The sequence below is a fragment of the Amphibalanus amphitrite genome, unplaced genomic scaffold (genome assembly GCF_019059575.1).
Source record: "Amphibalanus amphitrite isolate SeventyFive unplaced genomic scaffold, NRLGWU_Aamphi_draft 000488F_arrow, whole genome shotgun sequence".
Classification (NCBI taxonomy): domain Eukaryota; kingdom Metazoa; phylum Arthropoda; class Thecostraca; order Balanomorpha; family Balanidae; genus Amphibalanus; species Amphibalanus amphitrite.
Genome location: NW_024881982.1, coordinates 129,782 through 147,807, shown reverse-complemented (window position 1 = coordinate 147,807; position 18,026 = coordinate 129,782). Strand labels below are relative to the sequence as shown.

Genomic DNA, 18,026 nt, shown 5'->3' with positions numbered 1-18,026 from the left:
CCCAGCATATGTAGATCCGGACTGGTCGTAATCGATGACGGACCACCATTGCACCGTCCATCTCCTTCCAGGGGGAAGAGCGAAACCTGAGCGCATCTCCGGCTGGTCGCCCATTGATTCGAACGTCATGGCTCGATTCCAACGTTCATTGCCTGCATGTCATTGTAGAATGCATGGTTCCGTGCGCCTGTGCTAGTTCTGTGAATAGGAGTAAAGTCATCCTTCCCCGGTTCCCAGGTCTCCTAATTCTCCCCAATTTATTGCAAAGTCTCTCTGCGGTACTTTAGAGTTATGTAGGAATTAAGTCTAAAATCGCTCCAAAGATAAAGTTAAATCATTATTTGTTCCACAAGGTTACGACAAACGCCTTAAAAGCATTCATGACGTCGTCGCGCTGGCGCGCATACATAATAGCCTCATATTTAGGACACACGGTGTCCTTCAGAGCAGAGCCTGCCGGGCGTCGGCTGTCCCGCGCCGCGCGCACCATAATGTATGCATGGGGGAGGGAGAGGAGAGAGAGAGAGAGAGAGAGAGAGAGAGAGAGAGAGAGGGGGGAGGGAGGTAGGGAAAGACAGACAGAGACAGAACAGGCTCACCACTGGCGTCTGCTTGTCATTAAAGTCAGCTGTCAGGTTGCCTTGCACCGTCTATTCCAGGCACCGTCTATCCGAGGAATTCGGAGTGCTCCGAAAGTTTCGCAGTCTAACGCAGCCGGAAACCAAATTTCTCACATATGCAACTGTTTTTCACTTAGTGCCTGCCCCGCAATCTCCAGCATTTCAAATTGAACTTACTTGACATGGTTTTTCGGAACATGGAAGAAGTTCAAGTTCGGGACAATCAGCCTTTGTTTTTCCACAACCCTTCACACTACACCGCCGATTTCGCACTTGGCGGGATGGCGCCATTCCGTTCAACTCATACAGCCTCAGAAATTACAACAACACACTCAACTAACGGAATATCCGTCAAACAAATCTTATTTACGACGACACGAGCCAATGCTAACAACGCTTGCCAGTTGCGGAGTGGAGACGTCAGAGAGAAAAAAGTCTTTAGATTTCTCCAATTTCCCCACGTAACGTTAACCCGGTTTACATAGCATATTTGACGAGGCCCTAGCTCGTTAATTTGGCGATAATTTCGATGCAGTGGTCTTCAAATATTTAGAGGGGATCATTTTGTAAATTGTTCAGCACCATTGGCATATTTTGCAACATCACGGACAGAGATATAAGCTTGCAACAAACGGGTGCGGTTATTTTTTCTCATCTTAGTTTGCTATTTTGGCGCGATTTTGACAATTTCTGGCGCATTCCACTTATTTACTTTAGCGGCCATAGGGCAATGGTTTACTAACGGGAGATGTGATGAATTGCAGCAGCAATACTTGGAATATAAAGAAGAAGTGAAGCAATTATGATACCTATTATTTTTTATAATGACAGAAGGAACGTGGAAGAAAAAACATTTTGTGCAGCATGTGAAGACAAGGAAATAGAATGAAAGAAGGACTGCTACTTTTCATGCGCCCGAAACCAGCCACCTCATCATCATAGCATGGTAATGATAGTTTAAGTTTATGTTAAAAAAGAATAGGAGGAGCTGCTGCAAAGGTGATGTCTCAAAGCCGTTAAGTCAAGTCAGGCATGCTCTTACAGACCGAACGTTCAAGTTACGAGACCCCATCATACCACTCCACTGGCTGGTGCTTATATTGTGCAATTTCAGATACTTTGTTTTTTTTGTGGCATAATATCTAGAAAGTTTTTTTGCAAGTCTGGTGATGACTGATCATTCAAATAAGTGATTTAGTAAAATTAAGTTGAGTGGGTACAAGTGCTTTTTTCTGTAGAAGAAATATTTGATTTTGTTTTTACTTTGCTTACCTGCTGTCATTATCATAATTGCCTCTATTGAGCTGGGTGTTTCATTATATATTGAACTTCCAAATTTATATTTGAAAAGTAGGTATTTTATCTGTAACAACGAGCATTAGGCTGCATGGCAGTTGTCGAGCTTGTCAAATACCTAAATGTTTTGCTCAGAAATTGTTTGCTTTATTGGTTTCTTGAGTTTCACCAGATAAAGATACAAGGTTGGCTGATTTGGTGTTAGTTATCCATATTAAGTGCACTGTTTGTGACAACGACAAGATTATGGAAATTGTAACCTCAATAATGAAATTTCATGCTGTCAAAGCTATGAGATGTTGCCTTGAGTTTGAAATCAGGCAAACATGGATTGAAGCTGTTTTCTAAAAAAACTGCTTTTCAGTAACTTTCACCTCATAATTTGTATTTATTCAATCTCAGATGGGAGCAAGGCTGAATCACAATTATCTTTTGGGAAATGCTCTACAAAACTACATTGTTTTTATTTCTGTGGCATAATTTTGTGCCTAATTCAAAGACTTTCTCTGGTGTAGTTTGTAAGATTGTTTGAACTTCTACTTTCTGACCTGTTTGGTGCCAATAAATCCTGCAACCTATTTAGCTTATTTACCCATCTCTCTTGCCATTCCTACATATTTCATGTCAGTCTGTTGCATACATATTGTGTAGTTAACATACTTCATGATATACCAATGAATGGTACCTATAGAGGCTCGATGTGGGTAAATGAGAACCAATGAACCTATATTTTTTACAATGGCATCAAGTCCTCTTGTCACGGCCATGGATATCACAGAAGATTTTGCTGAACTGCGCAAGAGAATCCTGTGCAAGGAAATGTTTTGCATGATTTAGCTTAACAGCATAAATTTTATTTTCCCAGTTGCATTGGAGCTCTGCTGGAGTTTGCTGATGACAGGATGCTGAAGGGCTGAAGCTGGTAGCTCTGGCAGGAGTCCAGTGTCCACCAGCTCAAGATCCGACGCCGCCGCGTCGCCGCCGTGCGGCACTCCGCGGAGACGGGGACGGCGGTCATGATTGAAGACACCGCATTTCCCGCCTGGACTGTCCGGTCGGAGACTGATAATCCCTCCGGTGAGCCGCACACCGTGGAGCTACTGCACCGCGCGTGTCCACCCGCAGTGCAGTGCCAGCAACGGTGCCGTGAGTGCGACATCTGCGTGCATATGACTCAGTGCGACTGTCACGACTCGCGGCTCAGTGTTAACTGTCAGTGTGACAGTGCGGCTCGCGCTCGTTTTAGCGAGGTGCTCTGTTGTATATAACCACCTTGATGGAGACCTATGTGCTGCCGCTTGAGTTTCAATGTACAGTTTTATGCATCAAACTAGCGTAAGTAAATGGCTGTCAGAGGTCAATTTGAAGCGCAATTAGTACCCATAACCCAGCTGGGTTGACCGTGTCATGTGACTAGTCCCGATGAACGTACTGTTTCGATGTCGTCAGTCGTAGACTTTTGTAAACCATTCGTTTCGGAGCTCTGTGTTGTGTTGTTCGGGATCGCAGTTGTTTGAGCAGTATGCTTTATGCGTCGTACGCTGACAGAACGCTGGTCGTACACAAGTCATGTGTTTCCTTTCGCCCCTAATGGGTTACTGCGGTACCTATGCAGTTGGAATGTATCTCGAGACACTAACTGGTCGCACTTGGTTGTGAAAATGACACTAGCTGGTCGCACTTGGTTTCAAGCTGCGCTTGGAAATGGTGCAATATTATTTGCATTTTGCAATGCAATTTTATTGCCGTAACCGTATTGGTAGATAGTGTCAGAAGTTGGCCATTTGATGCGTTGTCACTTGTCAGACGCTGTTGCCTTAGTACTGACAAATTGATGGGCCGCGTTTGTGTTCCTGTTAAGAAACGGATCTCAATATAAGGTGATTCAGAGGTAGGAACCTGAATGCATTCGTTCAGACTTTTCATTTTATGGGGATGCACTGTTTCATGAGCAAGAACGAGCATGGCTCTCGTTGAGCGAAGCGGAAGCGCAATCGATATTTGTTATCGTGTTTGTAGACTGTGGCCACATTTACATCACTATTCAACTCCACGCACCAGCATTATTTAAAGTGCTTGAACCTATACTTCATTTCGCTAAATTTCGGGGTCGTCAACCTACGGTCCATGGCCGTTACGTTTGGCCAATAACTAGATTTTATACATATTAACTGGTTCATATAATCACAGCATGATGCCCCGGACAATTTTTATTTGATTCACTGATAATGAATGTATCCCAGTACCGCACAAACTGAGACTGAAACTCGACAACTCGCTTTTCGAGGTTCAGGTTCATTATCTTCAGATGTTAGGGTATGGTAAGCATTTAATGTTCGAAGAAAATGGTCAGCGTTAGCAGTGCTAGGCGGGTATTATGAGCTTTCAGTTATTTCAATATTTGTTTAGGCTATTATTATTGTGGTATCCCCTGTCAATTTCACGCGGAATGTATAGTATTATCTATACAATGGCGGTAACTACATATTTTCTGCCGGTTACTGTTATTATCATTGATTCGTAATATTTCGCTACGAGCTTGGCTCGACTCACATTGTTATTATATTGGCATTCAAGATTTAAGAATAAACATCTTTCAATGCATTCCAATTCCATCAAAATGTCGATATGCAAAAAAAAGTTCTAAAAATTGCAGCAGTTTTGTGAATCAAAAATAGCTGTAAAATAGACCTGTGTAACTTCAACAACAGTGCGCCGAAAAACGTCTAAAAACGCGTAAACAAAAACTAAGATGTAAAAAAATAACTGCACCCGCAACAAACCCTATGTAAACGCGTCTGTTGAACGGCCGTTGCGGCCTTATCTGGTATGCGACGCATGGACGTATAAATAAACTGGACTGACGATCCCAATGGACCTCCTATGGAAGATAGTGAAGCCGACAAGGCGCCATTTTACGTTGCCAAAAACCCGTGTTCTGAAAGGTCATCGAGCCAGTACAATTGGAATTGCGTCTAAACGGATGATCGGATCGAGATGCTGGTGGTACCGTTCGACGGGTAATGCTGTCAGGCAGGTGATGACGCATGTCACAGGTCATTCGGTGTCACGTGGCGCGTGCCACGTGCCGACAAAGTCAGGAAGGGCAAAAACCTTTAAGCGACGCTCCAAATTAAACGGTGGGCGGCACAGGTGCCAAATTCACAGGTCACATGTCCCGGTGTTTGACCATTAACATATGGTATGCTCGGCAGCAGAGGGTGCGGAATGCACGCGCCCGGGGCGAAAAACATGTTTTGAGGAGGCATCCTCCGATTCCGGAAAACCTTGACCTAGGCACACCAAATTTGGCACACTGACACGGCTGGACGAGCGCTTTAAGGCGCTGTACAAATAGATGTGCTGGGGTACACGGTGCACGTGCTGTGCACGTGCAAACCTTTTCACGTTGCACTCTGTGTCACATATACGGCAGAGCGGGTAGCGCTAGCAAGCTCAAAGTGCCAAATTTACACAGGCCATCCTGAATGCATTCCCGCATAGTTATTGAGCATATCCATCTCCTGGTGGACCCCGAAGGTGCGCTCTGCACGTGCAAAAAAAAAATGTCCGCGCCGGGCGGTGGGGATGCTTGGACAGGGACACCCCATGTGGATTTATGTAAATATCTCGACAACGGCGTTGTGTAGCGCCGCCGTTTTTGGCACACCTTTTCATACGTCTTTTTCACACATGCTGCGTAACTTTCAGACTTGGGTCACTCAAGGTTAGGTCATCAGGTTACGTGAATTCGGGCTCCAAAACTTTAAGCTACCCACAGCAACGCAAATTTACGCTACCATCGCCCGGTAGCGCAGCATAGGCATCTTTGTTTCCACGTTGTTTGCGCCTGTAGTGATACTGTACCGCAATAACCATTATCTTCATCTTTCACCCATAGATGGCAGTAGCAGAGCGCCTGTATCTATGCTGTGCCGCAGTGCTTTTACAATACGAACTGAGCATTGAGCAAGCGCGGTGTAATACGATTATGTGGTGGCCTGGACGGTGACCGCGGCCAAGAAATGGTTCTAACTTGACTGAGTAGCGGTAAATCAGCATCATTAATTTATTATCACGAGACCATGTTTGGCCGGAATCGCGATTCGGCGTATGTCGGCTCGCATTAGCCGCGCGTTTGCTGTCTTTTCGTGGTTTCAAGCGTTCAAACATGTGATATAGGTAATGTTGGTCACATGCAATATGGTGGGTGTCGAAGTCACGTGAAAATTAGGTCAAGGTCACTGACCTTTAATGACCTTGGTTCACCTTTTCGAGTTTTACAAATTACATGTTCCTAGGACAATTTTTGGAGCTGATTTTGAATTTAGCATTCAATTTAACATTTAAGAAGTTATAGTTTTAGTGCCTTCGTATTGTTCGTAATATGTTACGACGCCATCAGTGGTGGTTGACACCTACTATGGATAAGCGGCAGGACACCTACTGGTTGACCTGACCTGACCTGACCCGACCTGTCCTAAATGCATGAAAACATCAGCTGTGATCAAAACAAACATGACATTCCTGATTAACGACCCGTAGAACTCGCAACAACCTCAATTTACGAAGTTGAACTAAACATACCAAAAGTGTTTTTAGCGCTCATGCATGTCTCTACCAAAGGTTACTGTCAAAATGTTGTGGAGGGCTATCATGACCTGAAATAACCCCAGGACATAAGTAGAAGTCACAGGTACAATTTCCCGATTAAATTTGTCACGTTTCCCTGCTACCCGTGTCCCGTTATTTGAGTGCATTGTTTAGTATGTTTAATGAGTTTCGTGCAACAGAAGCGCAGTTTAATTGTCTCCCATTGACTTACCTATAAAAGAAAGGTCGCAAAATCAACAGAACCCTAGGCATAGGCGCGGGAGCCGGGGGGGGGGGCAGTGGGGGCAGCTTGCCCCCCCCAACTCTGGGACCGTGGGGGCGGTGCCCCCACAGCTTTGAGACGGAATACCACACTTTTTTGCAAATGTTTTCTTTTTTTGTTGAAAAAGCCGAGGGATGAAAAACAAGTGGCCTAAAACCGGTGAGAAAACTAGATTTGGGGGTACCCTAGGTTGATCTCTATTATGGTGTGCCCCCCCCCCCCCCCAGTCGGAAAGTAGTTCCCGCGCCCCTGACCCTAGGCCATTGACAGTGAAATTCCGAGTTAGAGGTACTTTACGTATATATTGTGCTCTTAGTAATCGCTGCCAACGTTTTAGACCGATTGCTCAGTCTGTGTAGCTATGACGGGCACTATAACTTTTCCTAAGATAAGGTCACTTGGACGTAACCTGATGACCTAACCTTGAGTGACCTAAGTCTGAAAGCTACGCAGCATGTGTGAAAAAGACGTATGAAAAGGTGTGCCAAAAACGGCGGCGCTACACAACGCCGTTTTCGAGATATTTACATAAATCCACATGGGGTGTCCAAGCATCCCCACCGACCGGCGCGGACAATTTTTTGCACGTGCAGAGCGCACCTTCGGGGTCCACCAGGAGATGGATATGCTCAATAACTATGCGGGAATGCATTCTGGCTGGCCTGTGTATATTTGGCACTTTGAGCTTGCTAGCGCTACCCGCTCTGCCGTATATGTGACACAGAGTGCAACGTGAAAAGGTTTGCACGTGCACAGCACGTGCACCGTGTACCCCAGCACATCTATTTGTACAGCGCCTTAAAGCGCTCGTCCAGTCGTGTCAGTGTGCCAAATTTGGTGTGCCTAGGTCAAGGTTTTCCGGAGTCGGAGGATGCCTCCTCAAAACATGTTTTTCGCCCCGGGCGCGTGCATTCCGCACCCCCTGCTGCCGAGCACACCATATGTTAATGGTCAAACACCGGGACATGTGACCTGTGAATTTGGCACCTGTGCCGCCCACCGTTTAATTTGGAGCGTCGCTTAAAGGTTTTTGCCCTTCCTGACTTTGTCGGCACGTGGCACGCGCCACGTGACACCGAATGACCTGTGACATGCATCATCACCTGCCTGAAAGCATTACCCGTCGAACGGTACCACCAGCATCTCGATCCGATTATCCGTTTAGACGCAATTCCAATTGTATTGGCTCGATGACCTTTCAGAGCACAGGTTTTTGGCAACGTAATATGGCGCCTTGTCGGCTTCACCTGAATGGAGGTGGTTGCGGGTCCAGTTTATTTATACGTCCGTGATGCGACGGCCTTATCTGGCATACAAAATATCTCTAGAAGTCTCTAGCTAGTGTTAAGCCTATGGACTTATAGGGAAATGTATCCGAGTACTTGGTACTGCCTCCTCCAGGTACTGGCTGGCAGACCGATCAACTTTGGAGGCCCACCATTTGTTGCCGAAGCGTCATTATTCTTGTCCTCAGGTTAATAGATCTCTAAAAAGTTAATTGTTTTCAAAACGGGCTTCGCTGAGGAAAACTAAATATTATAACCAAATATTTCGGCTTTATTGATCAGCCTTGTTCACTGGTTTGAAATACATTTTTCTCAAAAAACATGACCTAAAAATTCAAATATTCATACCGTGCCGTCAGTGATGACGATCCCCTAGCTTACGAAAAACCGAACAAATGAATGGTGGTGAAACACATTTCAAGGCACACTGTAACAGGCAAACGCACACATGTTCCTATCTCAACGCAATGTCCCAAATAGGGCTGATGGTGACCTTTCCGACCCCCCTGTTCATTGACGAATTGTGCACCTTAATCTCCAGTGCCTCACGGATTGTCCTACGCTTCCAGTTTCTTTCAACTGCCAATGTTTTCGCGTCTCTTGGATTTAATGATTTGTTGCATGAGTAGGCATGCTGAGCTGTTGCTGACGTGTCTGTGCGACCATGTTTTAAATCAGCCACGTGCTCCTTCATTCTGGTTGATTTTGGACGTCCACTTTCTCCTATGTAGGACTCACCGCACTCACATCTGATCTGATAGACGGTGCCTTTTTTCATCTCAGGTGGCACTTTGTCCTTCACCTGCATTAAATGGTCTCAAAGTGTTCTTGACTTGTGTCCCGTTTTGATGTGGTGCTGCCTCAAAAGTCTTGCTATGGGCTCACTTAACCCCTTTACGTATGGAAGCGAAATGTATGTTGTGCGGGTGACCTCATTTTGATTGACTGTATCCTGGTCTGTGTCATCTTTTTGTTGGTTTCGCACATCAAAGCCCTTTTTTATCACGTGGCTAGGATAGCCGTGTTGTCTGAAAACAGTCCAAAATCAACCAGAATGAAGGAGCACGTGGCTGATTTAAAACATGGTCGCACAGACACGTCAGCAACAGCTCAGCATGCCTACTCATGCAACAAATCATTAAATCCAAGAGACGCGAAAACATTGGCAGTTGAAAGAAACTGGAAGCGTAGGACAATCCGTGAGGCACTGGAGATTAAGGTGCACAATTCGTCAATGAACAGGGGGGTCGGAAAGGTCACCATCAGCCCTATTTGGGACATTGCGTTGAGATAGGAACATGTGTGCGTTTGCCTGTTACAGTGTGCCTTGAAATGTGTTTCACCACCATTCATTTGTTCGGTTTTTCGTAAGCTAGGGGATCGTCATCACTGACGGCACGGTATGAATATTTGAATTTTTAGGTCATGTTTTTTGAGAAAAATGTATTTCAAACCAGTGAACAAGGCTGATCAATAAAGCCGAAATATTTGGTTATAATATTTAGTTTTCCTCAGCGAAGCCCGTTTTGAAAACAATTAACTTTTTAGAGGCCCACCATTTGGAAATTAGGCAATTTTTAGACGAATGACTTCGGATCGGGGCCTCAGCCACCTTCTTCTACACGTTTCACTGAGTAACTCCGAAATTTCGGAAAAAACCCTGATAATACCTTTAAAACAAAAGTATTTTCGGGAATGCTATTGATAGCGCTGTTCGGCGGCCGGCTAGCGCGCTAGCCCGCGCACACATACGTGCACGTTGCCCCGGCAACGGGCTATTGACCAATGAGAAGCGCGCTACAGGGGGGCACAGGTATATGAAAAATCGCAGTGACGTTGCACTTTCCTCGCTTCTCATTGGTCAATAGCCCGTTGCCGGGGCAACCAGCACGTATGTGAGCGCCGGCAAGAGTACTAGCCGGCCGCCGATCAGAGCCGATGTTATTGTTACTAATTGCTAATATTTTGCATAAATGCCCATACAAGAGCTTCAATGAATCTTCAGTCTCGGCTCAGCGCCCTGCGCGTGTCGAGAGGGTCGAACAAGTGGCAAGAGCCAATTTGCAGTGGATTTGGCCCCACCATGCATTTACCGTAGCGCCACCTACACTGGGCGCCACGTTTGGGCAAGACTGGGCAAGACAGAGAGGATTTCCGCAAGGATTTCCGTCATATCATTTTTTCAGTTCGACATTTTGAGTGCGGTGGGTATTTTCAAGGCCCTAAATACAGGTATTTTTAGCAGTTTTTGTCTAATGCAATATTCACCTGGGTCACAGATTGAGATACTTTATCCAGTGTTGTTACTTGTTATACCTTTCTTTATCCATGCAGACGCTGTGGTGATAATTATTTCAATTTTTTAGGGCTTGCTACGGGACGCACCAGCATCTCTTTTGCCTGTGCCAATGATTTCATGTCATATTTTTATCAGTATATTTTCTAAATCAAAATAGAACCACATCAAGCAATGTCAGTAGGTGGAACTATGGTCATGAGTACCCAAATACCCGACTGGAAAAAATGCACGCTTTCGTCGAGAACTCGAGCGTAGTTGGGCGTTTGCGCCGAAATTTTTCGGCGTACTTCGGCGTAAATCGACGGCTTGCGCCGAAATTTTCGGCGTACTTCGGCGTAAATCGACGGTTTTCTCTATCTCTCTATCGCAAACGGCTCCGGAGCAGTCGCGAAAAACCCGTCAGGGGTGGCACCAACCCCCCTCGGCCGGCGAGGGTTAAATGTCTTGGGAGTTAAACGTCTTAAATATCACTTATCTTGTCTCGTGTTCGTCTCAGGGTATTTAAGTCATGTTCAGTGAACCTGATTGTGACTCTCCCACGGCGGGAACAGTTCACCGATCGAGTGAGGTTATGGATTGTCGGATCCCCTAGTTCAGATAACGTATGCTATCGTTTGCGTATTGACCGTTGTGATTCCTGTATTTCCGGCGTGTGGTTTGCGAGCGGACGCTGGCAATCGGTCCCGCGTGGCCTGGTATCTGCCCGATCCCATCGGCCGTGCTTGCACCACGCCTGTTGAAGGCCCCGTCAGGCGTCAGTCACCGGCTGGGCACATACTGCTGATCAGAGCCGGGCAACAAAATAAAGGTTACGTTATGGAACATGCCAGTGAGTTTGTGAGTCAGGAGATTTTGTGATAGCGAACGCTGGTGCTCGGTCCCGCATGGCCTGCTGATGTCTATTGTCTGCCCGATCCCGTCGACCGTGCCAACAACCGTCTGTAGACAGTAGTCACTGGAAGACCATACACGCCAGCCCCCCCCCCCTCGACGAAAAGTGCGTGGCTACAGCCTGCAGCCATCAGTAAGCCTTGAAAATTTTCGGCGCATGAAGCATGGCTTGGTAAAATAATTTCGGCGCATAAACCCTTGCGCCGAAATTTCGGCGCATCACCTCCGCCGAGAACTTCAGCGTAGTGGAGGCATTTTTTCCAGTCGGGCCCAAATATAGGAACGTTCCCATTTTTGGGAACGGAGTTCCCAAATATGGGAACGGGCGTTCCCATTTATGAGAACGGAAGGTAATTTTTCGGCCGTTCGCCCACTAAAACTCATTAGTGCATCACGTCTCAAAAAAGTGCACGCTAATTTAAGTATCTACTAAGTCTCAATAAAATTATCTTTAATCTGACCGTTGAACAAGGAAATTGACCGTGGAATGATATTTTTAATGATTTTTTGAAATGACGGAATGGTGAAAACATGGGTTATACTACATTTAACTTGCAATTTTAAGGAAAATGAAGCGTTTTTTACATTTTGAGGTCAAGTATAATAATTTTCGCCTGGTTATGAAGTTTCATACTAGCGACACCAGATGCTGACATATGCAAGCGAACACGCGGACAGTCCCGGGGTAATATTGTTGACATTTGGTGTCGGGGCGCACGACCGCATGGAACGTCAGTGATTTTACCGAATTACTGTTGTAAACTCAGTTTCAGTGGTTTAAAATTATTCAGCTGTATTTTATCATCCCGGAAAGACATATTTTATTTGGATGCTAGCTGTTTAGAGTTGTTTTATAAGGAGCGTCATGAGCGTGGTTTTTGTCTTCCGTGTTTCTAAGCGTGATCGTTTTGGGGGAATTTCTCTTATATAGGTCGCTCTGTGTGGCTTATTTATAATTTTTATGCTGATTTCGATCATTCCTCGTGCCCATCCTACCAGGCCTTTTGCCACTTACACTCATCAAGAAAGGAAAAAACTAGATTTTCATTGGGACTAGGTGTTTTGAGGGTGTAACATATTCAGCGTTCCCATTTTTGGATACTTCCTTGTGCTCGTAAACTATCGGTGATAAACAGACAGGTGCTTGACATGTCTCCACCCTCGGCGCGGACGGTGGATATAGGTATGGAAGACCTTGTTGAACATCGCTGAGCGTTGTGAATTACGTAATCCTGCAGAGGGGGGCGTGCCCGCTGCGAGATCGACGGGAATAAAAGCGCAGAAGACCGGGCGAAACATGCGACGGTCTTGCCGGAAAGGTCATCTGATGATTGTTGCGTTAACAATAATTTGCGGCGTTGGACGTGATGCTTGTTAATGAAAAGAGCCCCTGAAAGGCGTCGGTGAAATCGTTCCCAATTTTGGGTACGCCGTTCCCATAATAAGGAACGCTTGCAGCGCCAGTGTACGAGAGCGTTCCCAAATTTGGGCTCGCGGCCCGGATGATGGACTGCTTTAGAAAGAGGGGAACGATTTGAAACTACGATGGGCCTTACAATATCAAACTCTTTCCCAACAATATTGAGACAAATATCAGGCGGTTCACGATCGTTTTATATTTTTTGGACGTCATTTAACGGTTCTTTTTCTTGTTTTAAATAATGCCTACATGGCGTTCCCATATTTGGGTTTATCGTTCCCAAACATGGGAACGAAAATGCGTTCCCGAAAATGGGTACGCTTGACCATAGTTCCGCCTACTGATGTGAGGGATTGGGGTGACCCTGTTGTATTTTGTAAGATTGAAATGTTTCAATTTTGTCACCACAAGTGACGTAGAGTCACTGTGACGCTGTAGCACTCAAGGTGGTAAGTGGTAAGGTAACCACTAGGTAATTCCTTGATGGAGCAATCTGACCCACGGGCCTGGGCCCTGGGTAGTGGGCGATCTATCTGGTGACCTTCCTCTGATATCTTGAATGTTGTTTGCTTCTTTTTGCTATGTTTGTTGGTAGTTTTTTTTTAAAGATATTTCTCAACCCACCTGCAATCTGCATCCTACTTAACATTGCCAGCCATGCATCCGCCCAAGTTTGGCAGCGAATTGGGACCTTCCCGGTGCGTGCCCATGCATCCACAGATGACAGCACACTGGTGCTATCCTAGTGTGCAGTGGAAGACTCCTTAGGTTGCATGGGATCAAAAGCTGGCGCTTAGGTAGTTAGTCAGCCTGCTGCAGCCTGCACTGCAGGCAGGTCCTAAGCAACTCCAGAGTCCAGAGTGGTACCTTATCAGTACTGGGTTACCATTAAGCCATACCAATAAACTCCATAAACTGGTGCTAATGGCATTCTGCTAGCTGCTAGGTATCTGCTGATCAGTGCTTCCAGCCTCCAGGTGCTACAACTACTGCTTCAGTTTCAACTGAAGCTGAAGCAATAGTACATATTGTCAGTGTCTTGTAGCTCATTTGGAGAAGGGTTGAGCTGTTGATGGTGGGAACTGAGACTTGAGAGTCCTAGTTTGGTTTGCTCCAGAGTCCTGTTGGCCATCTATATTCTATATATGCCATACCAGACTCCTGAGTACTCCTGAGATGGGGAATGGTCTACATATGGCGGGAGCAGCTGCAGCCAGCTGAAGTCAGTTGAGTGGGACAGGCTTTGATGGAAATGATAGATTTTGGCATCAACTTGTCCTGTTGCCAGGTATCGCCTCATGGAGCATTAGGGATTGGAGCCTACTTCAAGCATTTTATATATTTTTGTTAGATAAAGATGGATCTGCCTTCCCACTTAGGTAGGATCATCTTATGTATGAACACCTTATTACATATTTAAAACATAAAGATGCATGACAAATTACACTTCTCCAGAAGATGTTTTCATCCACGGATTCTGTTTGCAGGATGTCTCGCCAGATCTACTTTTGCGGCTCGATCCGCGGCGGCCGCCAGGACGTGGAGCTTTACGGCCGGCTGGTGGCCGCGCTGCGCCGCTACGGCACCGTGCTCACTGAGTTTGTTGCTGACCCCAAGGTCACGGAGCTGGGCAGTAACGAGGGCACGGCCACCACAGACCGCGAGATCCACGACAGGGACGTCCGGTGAGATGGGGGAGGGGGGAGGGAGAGATAACAGGCGAACTGGTGCCCAACGGAGGAGTGGCACACAACGGTGGTGGTGTGAGTCTGAGTTGAACTGCGATCAGATCTCACGGAGGAGCGTCGGGAGGGTGTGAAAGGCAGCTGAGATTTAAACGAGAGAGTGCGAGGGAGATGGAAGCGTTGATTGGGGGTGAGCTAATGGTGACTCACAAGGTTTGGAGTTTCTTCCTCAATTTAACAGGTTTTATAAGGTACTGAGCTTCTTGTGGCTCCGCTGACCCGTGACCGACCTCTCGGCAGGCTGCTGTGACCTGTGACCCTGCCGTGTGACCCGTGACCCTGCTGTGTGACTTGTGACCCTGCCGTGTGACCCGTGACCCTGCCGTGTGACCCGTGACCCTGCCGTGTGACCCGTGACCCTGCCGTGTGACCCGTGACCCTGCTGTGTGACCCGTGACCTGCTGTGTAACCCGTGGTCCCACTGTGTGACCCGTGACCTTGCTGTGTGGTGTGACCCTGCTGTGTTGCCCGTGACCCTACTTTGTGACCTGTGACCTGCCGTGTGACCCATGACCATGCTGCTGTGACCTGTGACCCTGCTGTGTGACCCGTGACCCTGCTGTGTGACCCGTGACCCTGCCGTGTGACCCGTGACCTTGCTGTGTGGTGTGACCCTGCTGCGTGACCCGTGACCCTGCTGTGTGACCCGTGACCCTGCTGTGTGACCTGTGACCCTGCTGTGTGACCCGTGACCCTGCTGTGTGACCTGCCATGTGACCGGTGGTCCCACCCACTGTGTGACCCTGCTCAGCTGTCTGACCCGTAGTCCTGTGGTGTGGTGTGCCCCGCGGTCCCACTGACCCGACGTCGGCCGCTCGCGGCAGGCTGCTGGAGCAGTGTGACACGATCGTGGCCGAGGTGACGCAGCCCTCGCTCGGAGTCGGGTACGAGATCGGCCGAGGGATCGCTATGGGCGGCCGGCGCGTGCTCTGCCTGTACCGGCCTCAGCCGGACAAACGTGAGTCGCCCGCCCGCCCGACCGCCGCGCTGCAGCGCTGCCGTCTCGCCCGAGAGGAGTCGCTATTTTGTCTTGGTTTATGTTTGTTGGTTTATGCACGTTATGTTATGTTGGTGAGGTCTTGACTTATGTCTAATTGGATCATGTCCAAGCTATGGTCATTCCAACTCATTGCTTTACTAAATTGACGATGAAGGTTCGCTTTGCGCATCCCCATCCCCCACCCCCACCTTCAATGAGTGTTGCACATCATAAGCAGTGTCGACTTTGGGACCAAGCAAAAGAGTTGTGTAGTGCATTATGGGATTATGCCGCTTGGCCTATCAACCGCAGTACGGCAGTAATATAGTTTTTTTTTTCAGTGAGCCGAAGGGCGAGTTATTTTGTTCAGATGCTCTTTTTTTGTCATCTTGTCCTTGGTTATGCTCCGCCTCTGGGCTGTTGTAGGATGAGGTATCGGCGCATTAGGGGCAACACGTTCTTTCCAACCTCTTTATCCGCCTTAGATGTCTCCTAAACCAATGGAGCACACGCTCAGGTGACTAACGATCTGTTAGATAACGATGTTAGATAAACTTGTCACCAAAAATGTGATCCACCTCTGTAATCCCTGTGTAAGTCCCGTAGGAATGTGGGGTGCCCCGGCGCTATCCCCGGCGAGCCCGGCGTTCGCCCGTCTGCCGCGGCCGGCGCCTGTGTCGGGTTTGCCGTTCGTTTCGCTGAGCGTGTCCAGCCCTGGACGGTGACGGCCGGCGGTGACGGCCCGCCCCCCGTCCGCAGGTCTCTCGGCAATGATCCGCGGCCTGCCGCCCTCCAAGGACATACAGGTGGTGGACTACTCGGCCGACAGCTTTGAACAGGTGCTGTCCGACTTTTTCTCTGCCGCCTAGCACTGTGATGGGTGTCAGCCAGGTGGTGCTCTGATGGTCCGGTAGTGCTGCCGGTGAGCACAGAGAAACTCGACTGCCATTACGTGTGCAATCTCAGTGATTTGATGAGCATATTTCGGCCTCCGGTCGATGTTCTGCCCCTTGTTGAAAACGTACTCAGGTGCCCTTTTTATGCGGGCATTATGCTTCCTTATGTAAATGAAAATAAATTGGCATTTTTGTATCTTTATCTTTTTGCTCCCCTTGATTCTTGAATGTGATTTACATTTAACAATCAGCATTATTTATCGCGTGATAGGGCTCAGCATCATAGGTGAATTTCACATTAACCTATTGAAGTGCGTATCCTATCTGATATTAATATTCTTGTTTGCTTGTTTTCTCATTTTTGCAAATTATCTTCTTGTTGTTTTGCTTATTTTCCATTTTGCTACCTTTCTTATTTTTGCTTTATTTTTCCTGAGTGATCGTTCTTAACCCGCGCATGACTGGGGTATTTTCCATAACGCGAGTGACTGGGGGGGGGGGGGCTCTCCAGAGCCCCCCCCCCTCCTATCTCCGAAACTACTGGGCCGATCGTCAAAATTCAAACGGCGTCTGATAGCCCTTGAAAAACTGTCGAGCGAAACCTATTTTCAGTGACCTCGAGGTCACCGATGACGTCACAGGTCAGGTCAAAGTAAAAATTATCGACATTTTTGTTAGTTCACAATTTGGGCTCTGACCGCCGGACCGCCGGTCCGATCAGGCTCATTTTTGGTTTACGCACTCCTTGACGGATGCCTTAGATACCCTGAGGGTACCGAACTTTTACTTCGAATTTTTAAGGTCAAGGCCAGGTCATCCTAGGTCACGAAAATTGTATATCATGTATCGGTCACGTGACGCATGTTTTATGGTCCATTTTACTCGTAGATTTCGAAAATAGTGTCTTCTGTGTCATTTGAGGTCATTGTTAGCTGAATTTACCGGAGGTCAGGTCACTTTCAGGTCAGAAAAGGTCAAATTTTGAAAATGAAATTTTTCAACAAAAAAGGTGCCTATCAGATGCAGTTTGAGCTCAGGAACACGATGGTGCCGTTTATATTGCTGTACGACGTCAAAAACGTACTGAAAAATGGATTTGAAAAAACATAAAATTGTAAAATTTTGACAATAATGCGAATAACTTGGCTATTTTTGAAGATATTGGGCTAAAACTTGCAAATGTAGTTCATCAGTGTGTGTTCTATCACATATATTCCGGTATTTGCGAAAATTCAAAAACTTTTTGAAAAAAAAATAAAAAAAATATTTTTGTAATTGTAAATAAATATTTTTAGATATTTTCAACATTTCGAAAATTCGAGATAGCAGTTCGATAGCTACGTGTATTTGTAGTCCACTCATGCAAAGAAAATGGATCTAGCTTTAAAACTGAGCTCTTGAGAGCGTTTGCCGTATTTCAGTATTTTGCATGAAAATCGGCCGACATGACGTCACTCTGACGTCATTCCCGGCTAAACTATGGTAGCTAGAAAGTTGAAATTTTAACACAAGGTGTCAAATTGATGCCTCTGAGGGTACCGCAAGTTTCGTGTTGATCCGTCAAACGGTTTAGAAGATATTGCTGAAAAACATGAGGGGGGGGCTCTGTAGAGCCCCCCCCCCCCCAGTCATGCGCGGGTTAACGGAGCCTCGGCTCTCAGGCATGATATATGCAGAGCAAGGTCGTATAACCGGGCCCCAAACGTTAGCGATGACAA

At 46.8% G+C, this 18,026-nt stretch overlaps 1 protein-coding gene and 1 long non-coding RNA gene across 8 annotated transcripts; both read left to right on the top strand.

Moving 5' to 3' along the window:
- Positions 1–1,262: 1,262 nt before the first annotated feature.
- Positions 1,263–3,824, top strand: LOC122392491. Its single transcript, XR_006258525.1, has 2 exons — positions 1,263–1,566; positions 2,782–3,824. It is a non-coding gene; the product is annotated as an uncharacterized LOC122392491 (long non-coding RNA).
- A 4,369-nt stretch (positions 3,825–8,193) lies between these two features.
- On the top strand, positions 8,194–16,504 carry LOC122392488 (2'-deoxynucleoside 5'-phosphate N-hydrolase 1-like). 7 transcript variants are annotated; one of them, XM_043387397.1, is made up of 5 exons: positions 8,221–8,266; positions 10,065–10,282; positions 14,176–14,373; positions 15,258–15,391; positions 16,172–16,504. In XM_043387397.1, exons 3-5 carry the CDS (start codon positions 14,177–14,179, stop codon positions 16,279–16,281), a joined length of 441 nt encoding a protein of 146 aa, XP_043243332.1. In that variant the 5' UTR covers positions 8,221–8,266; positions 10,065–10,282; position 14,176; the 3' UTR covers positions 16,282–16,504. The 7 variants fall into 7 exon arrangements, with proteins under 7 accessions (XP_043243331.1, XP_043243332.1, XP_043243330.1 ...); XM_043387398.1 differs by lacking the exon at positions 8,221–8,266 and adding an exon at positions 9,676–9,712; XM_043387396.1 differs by lacking the exon at positions 10,065–10,282 and having other exon boundaries at positions 8,194–8,266.
- The last annotated feature ends 1,522 nt before the right edge of the window (positions 16,505–18,026 follow it).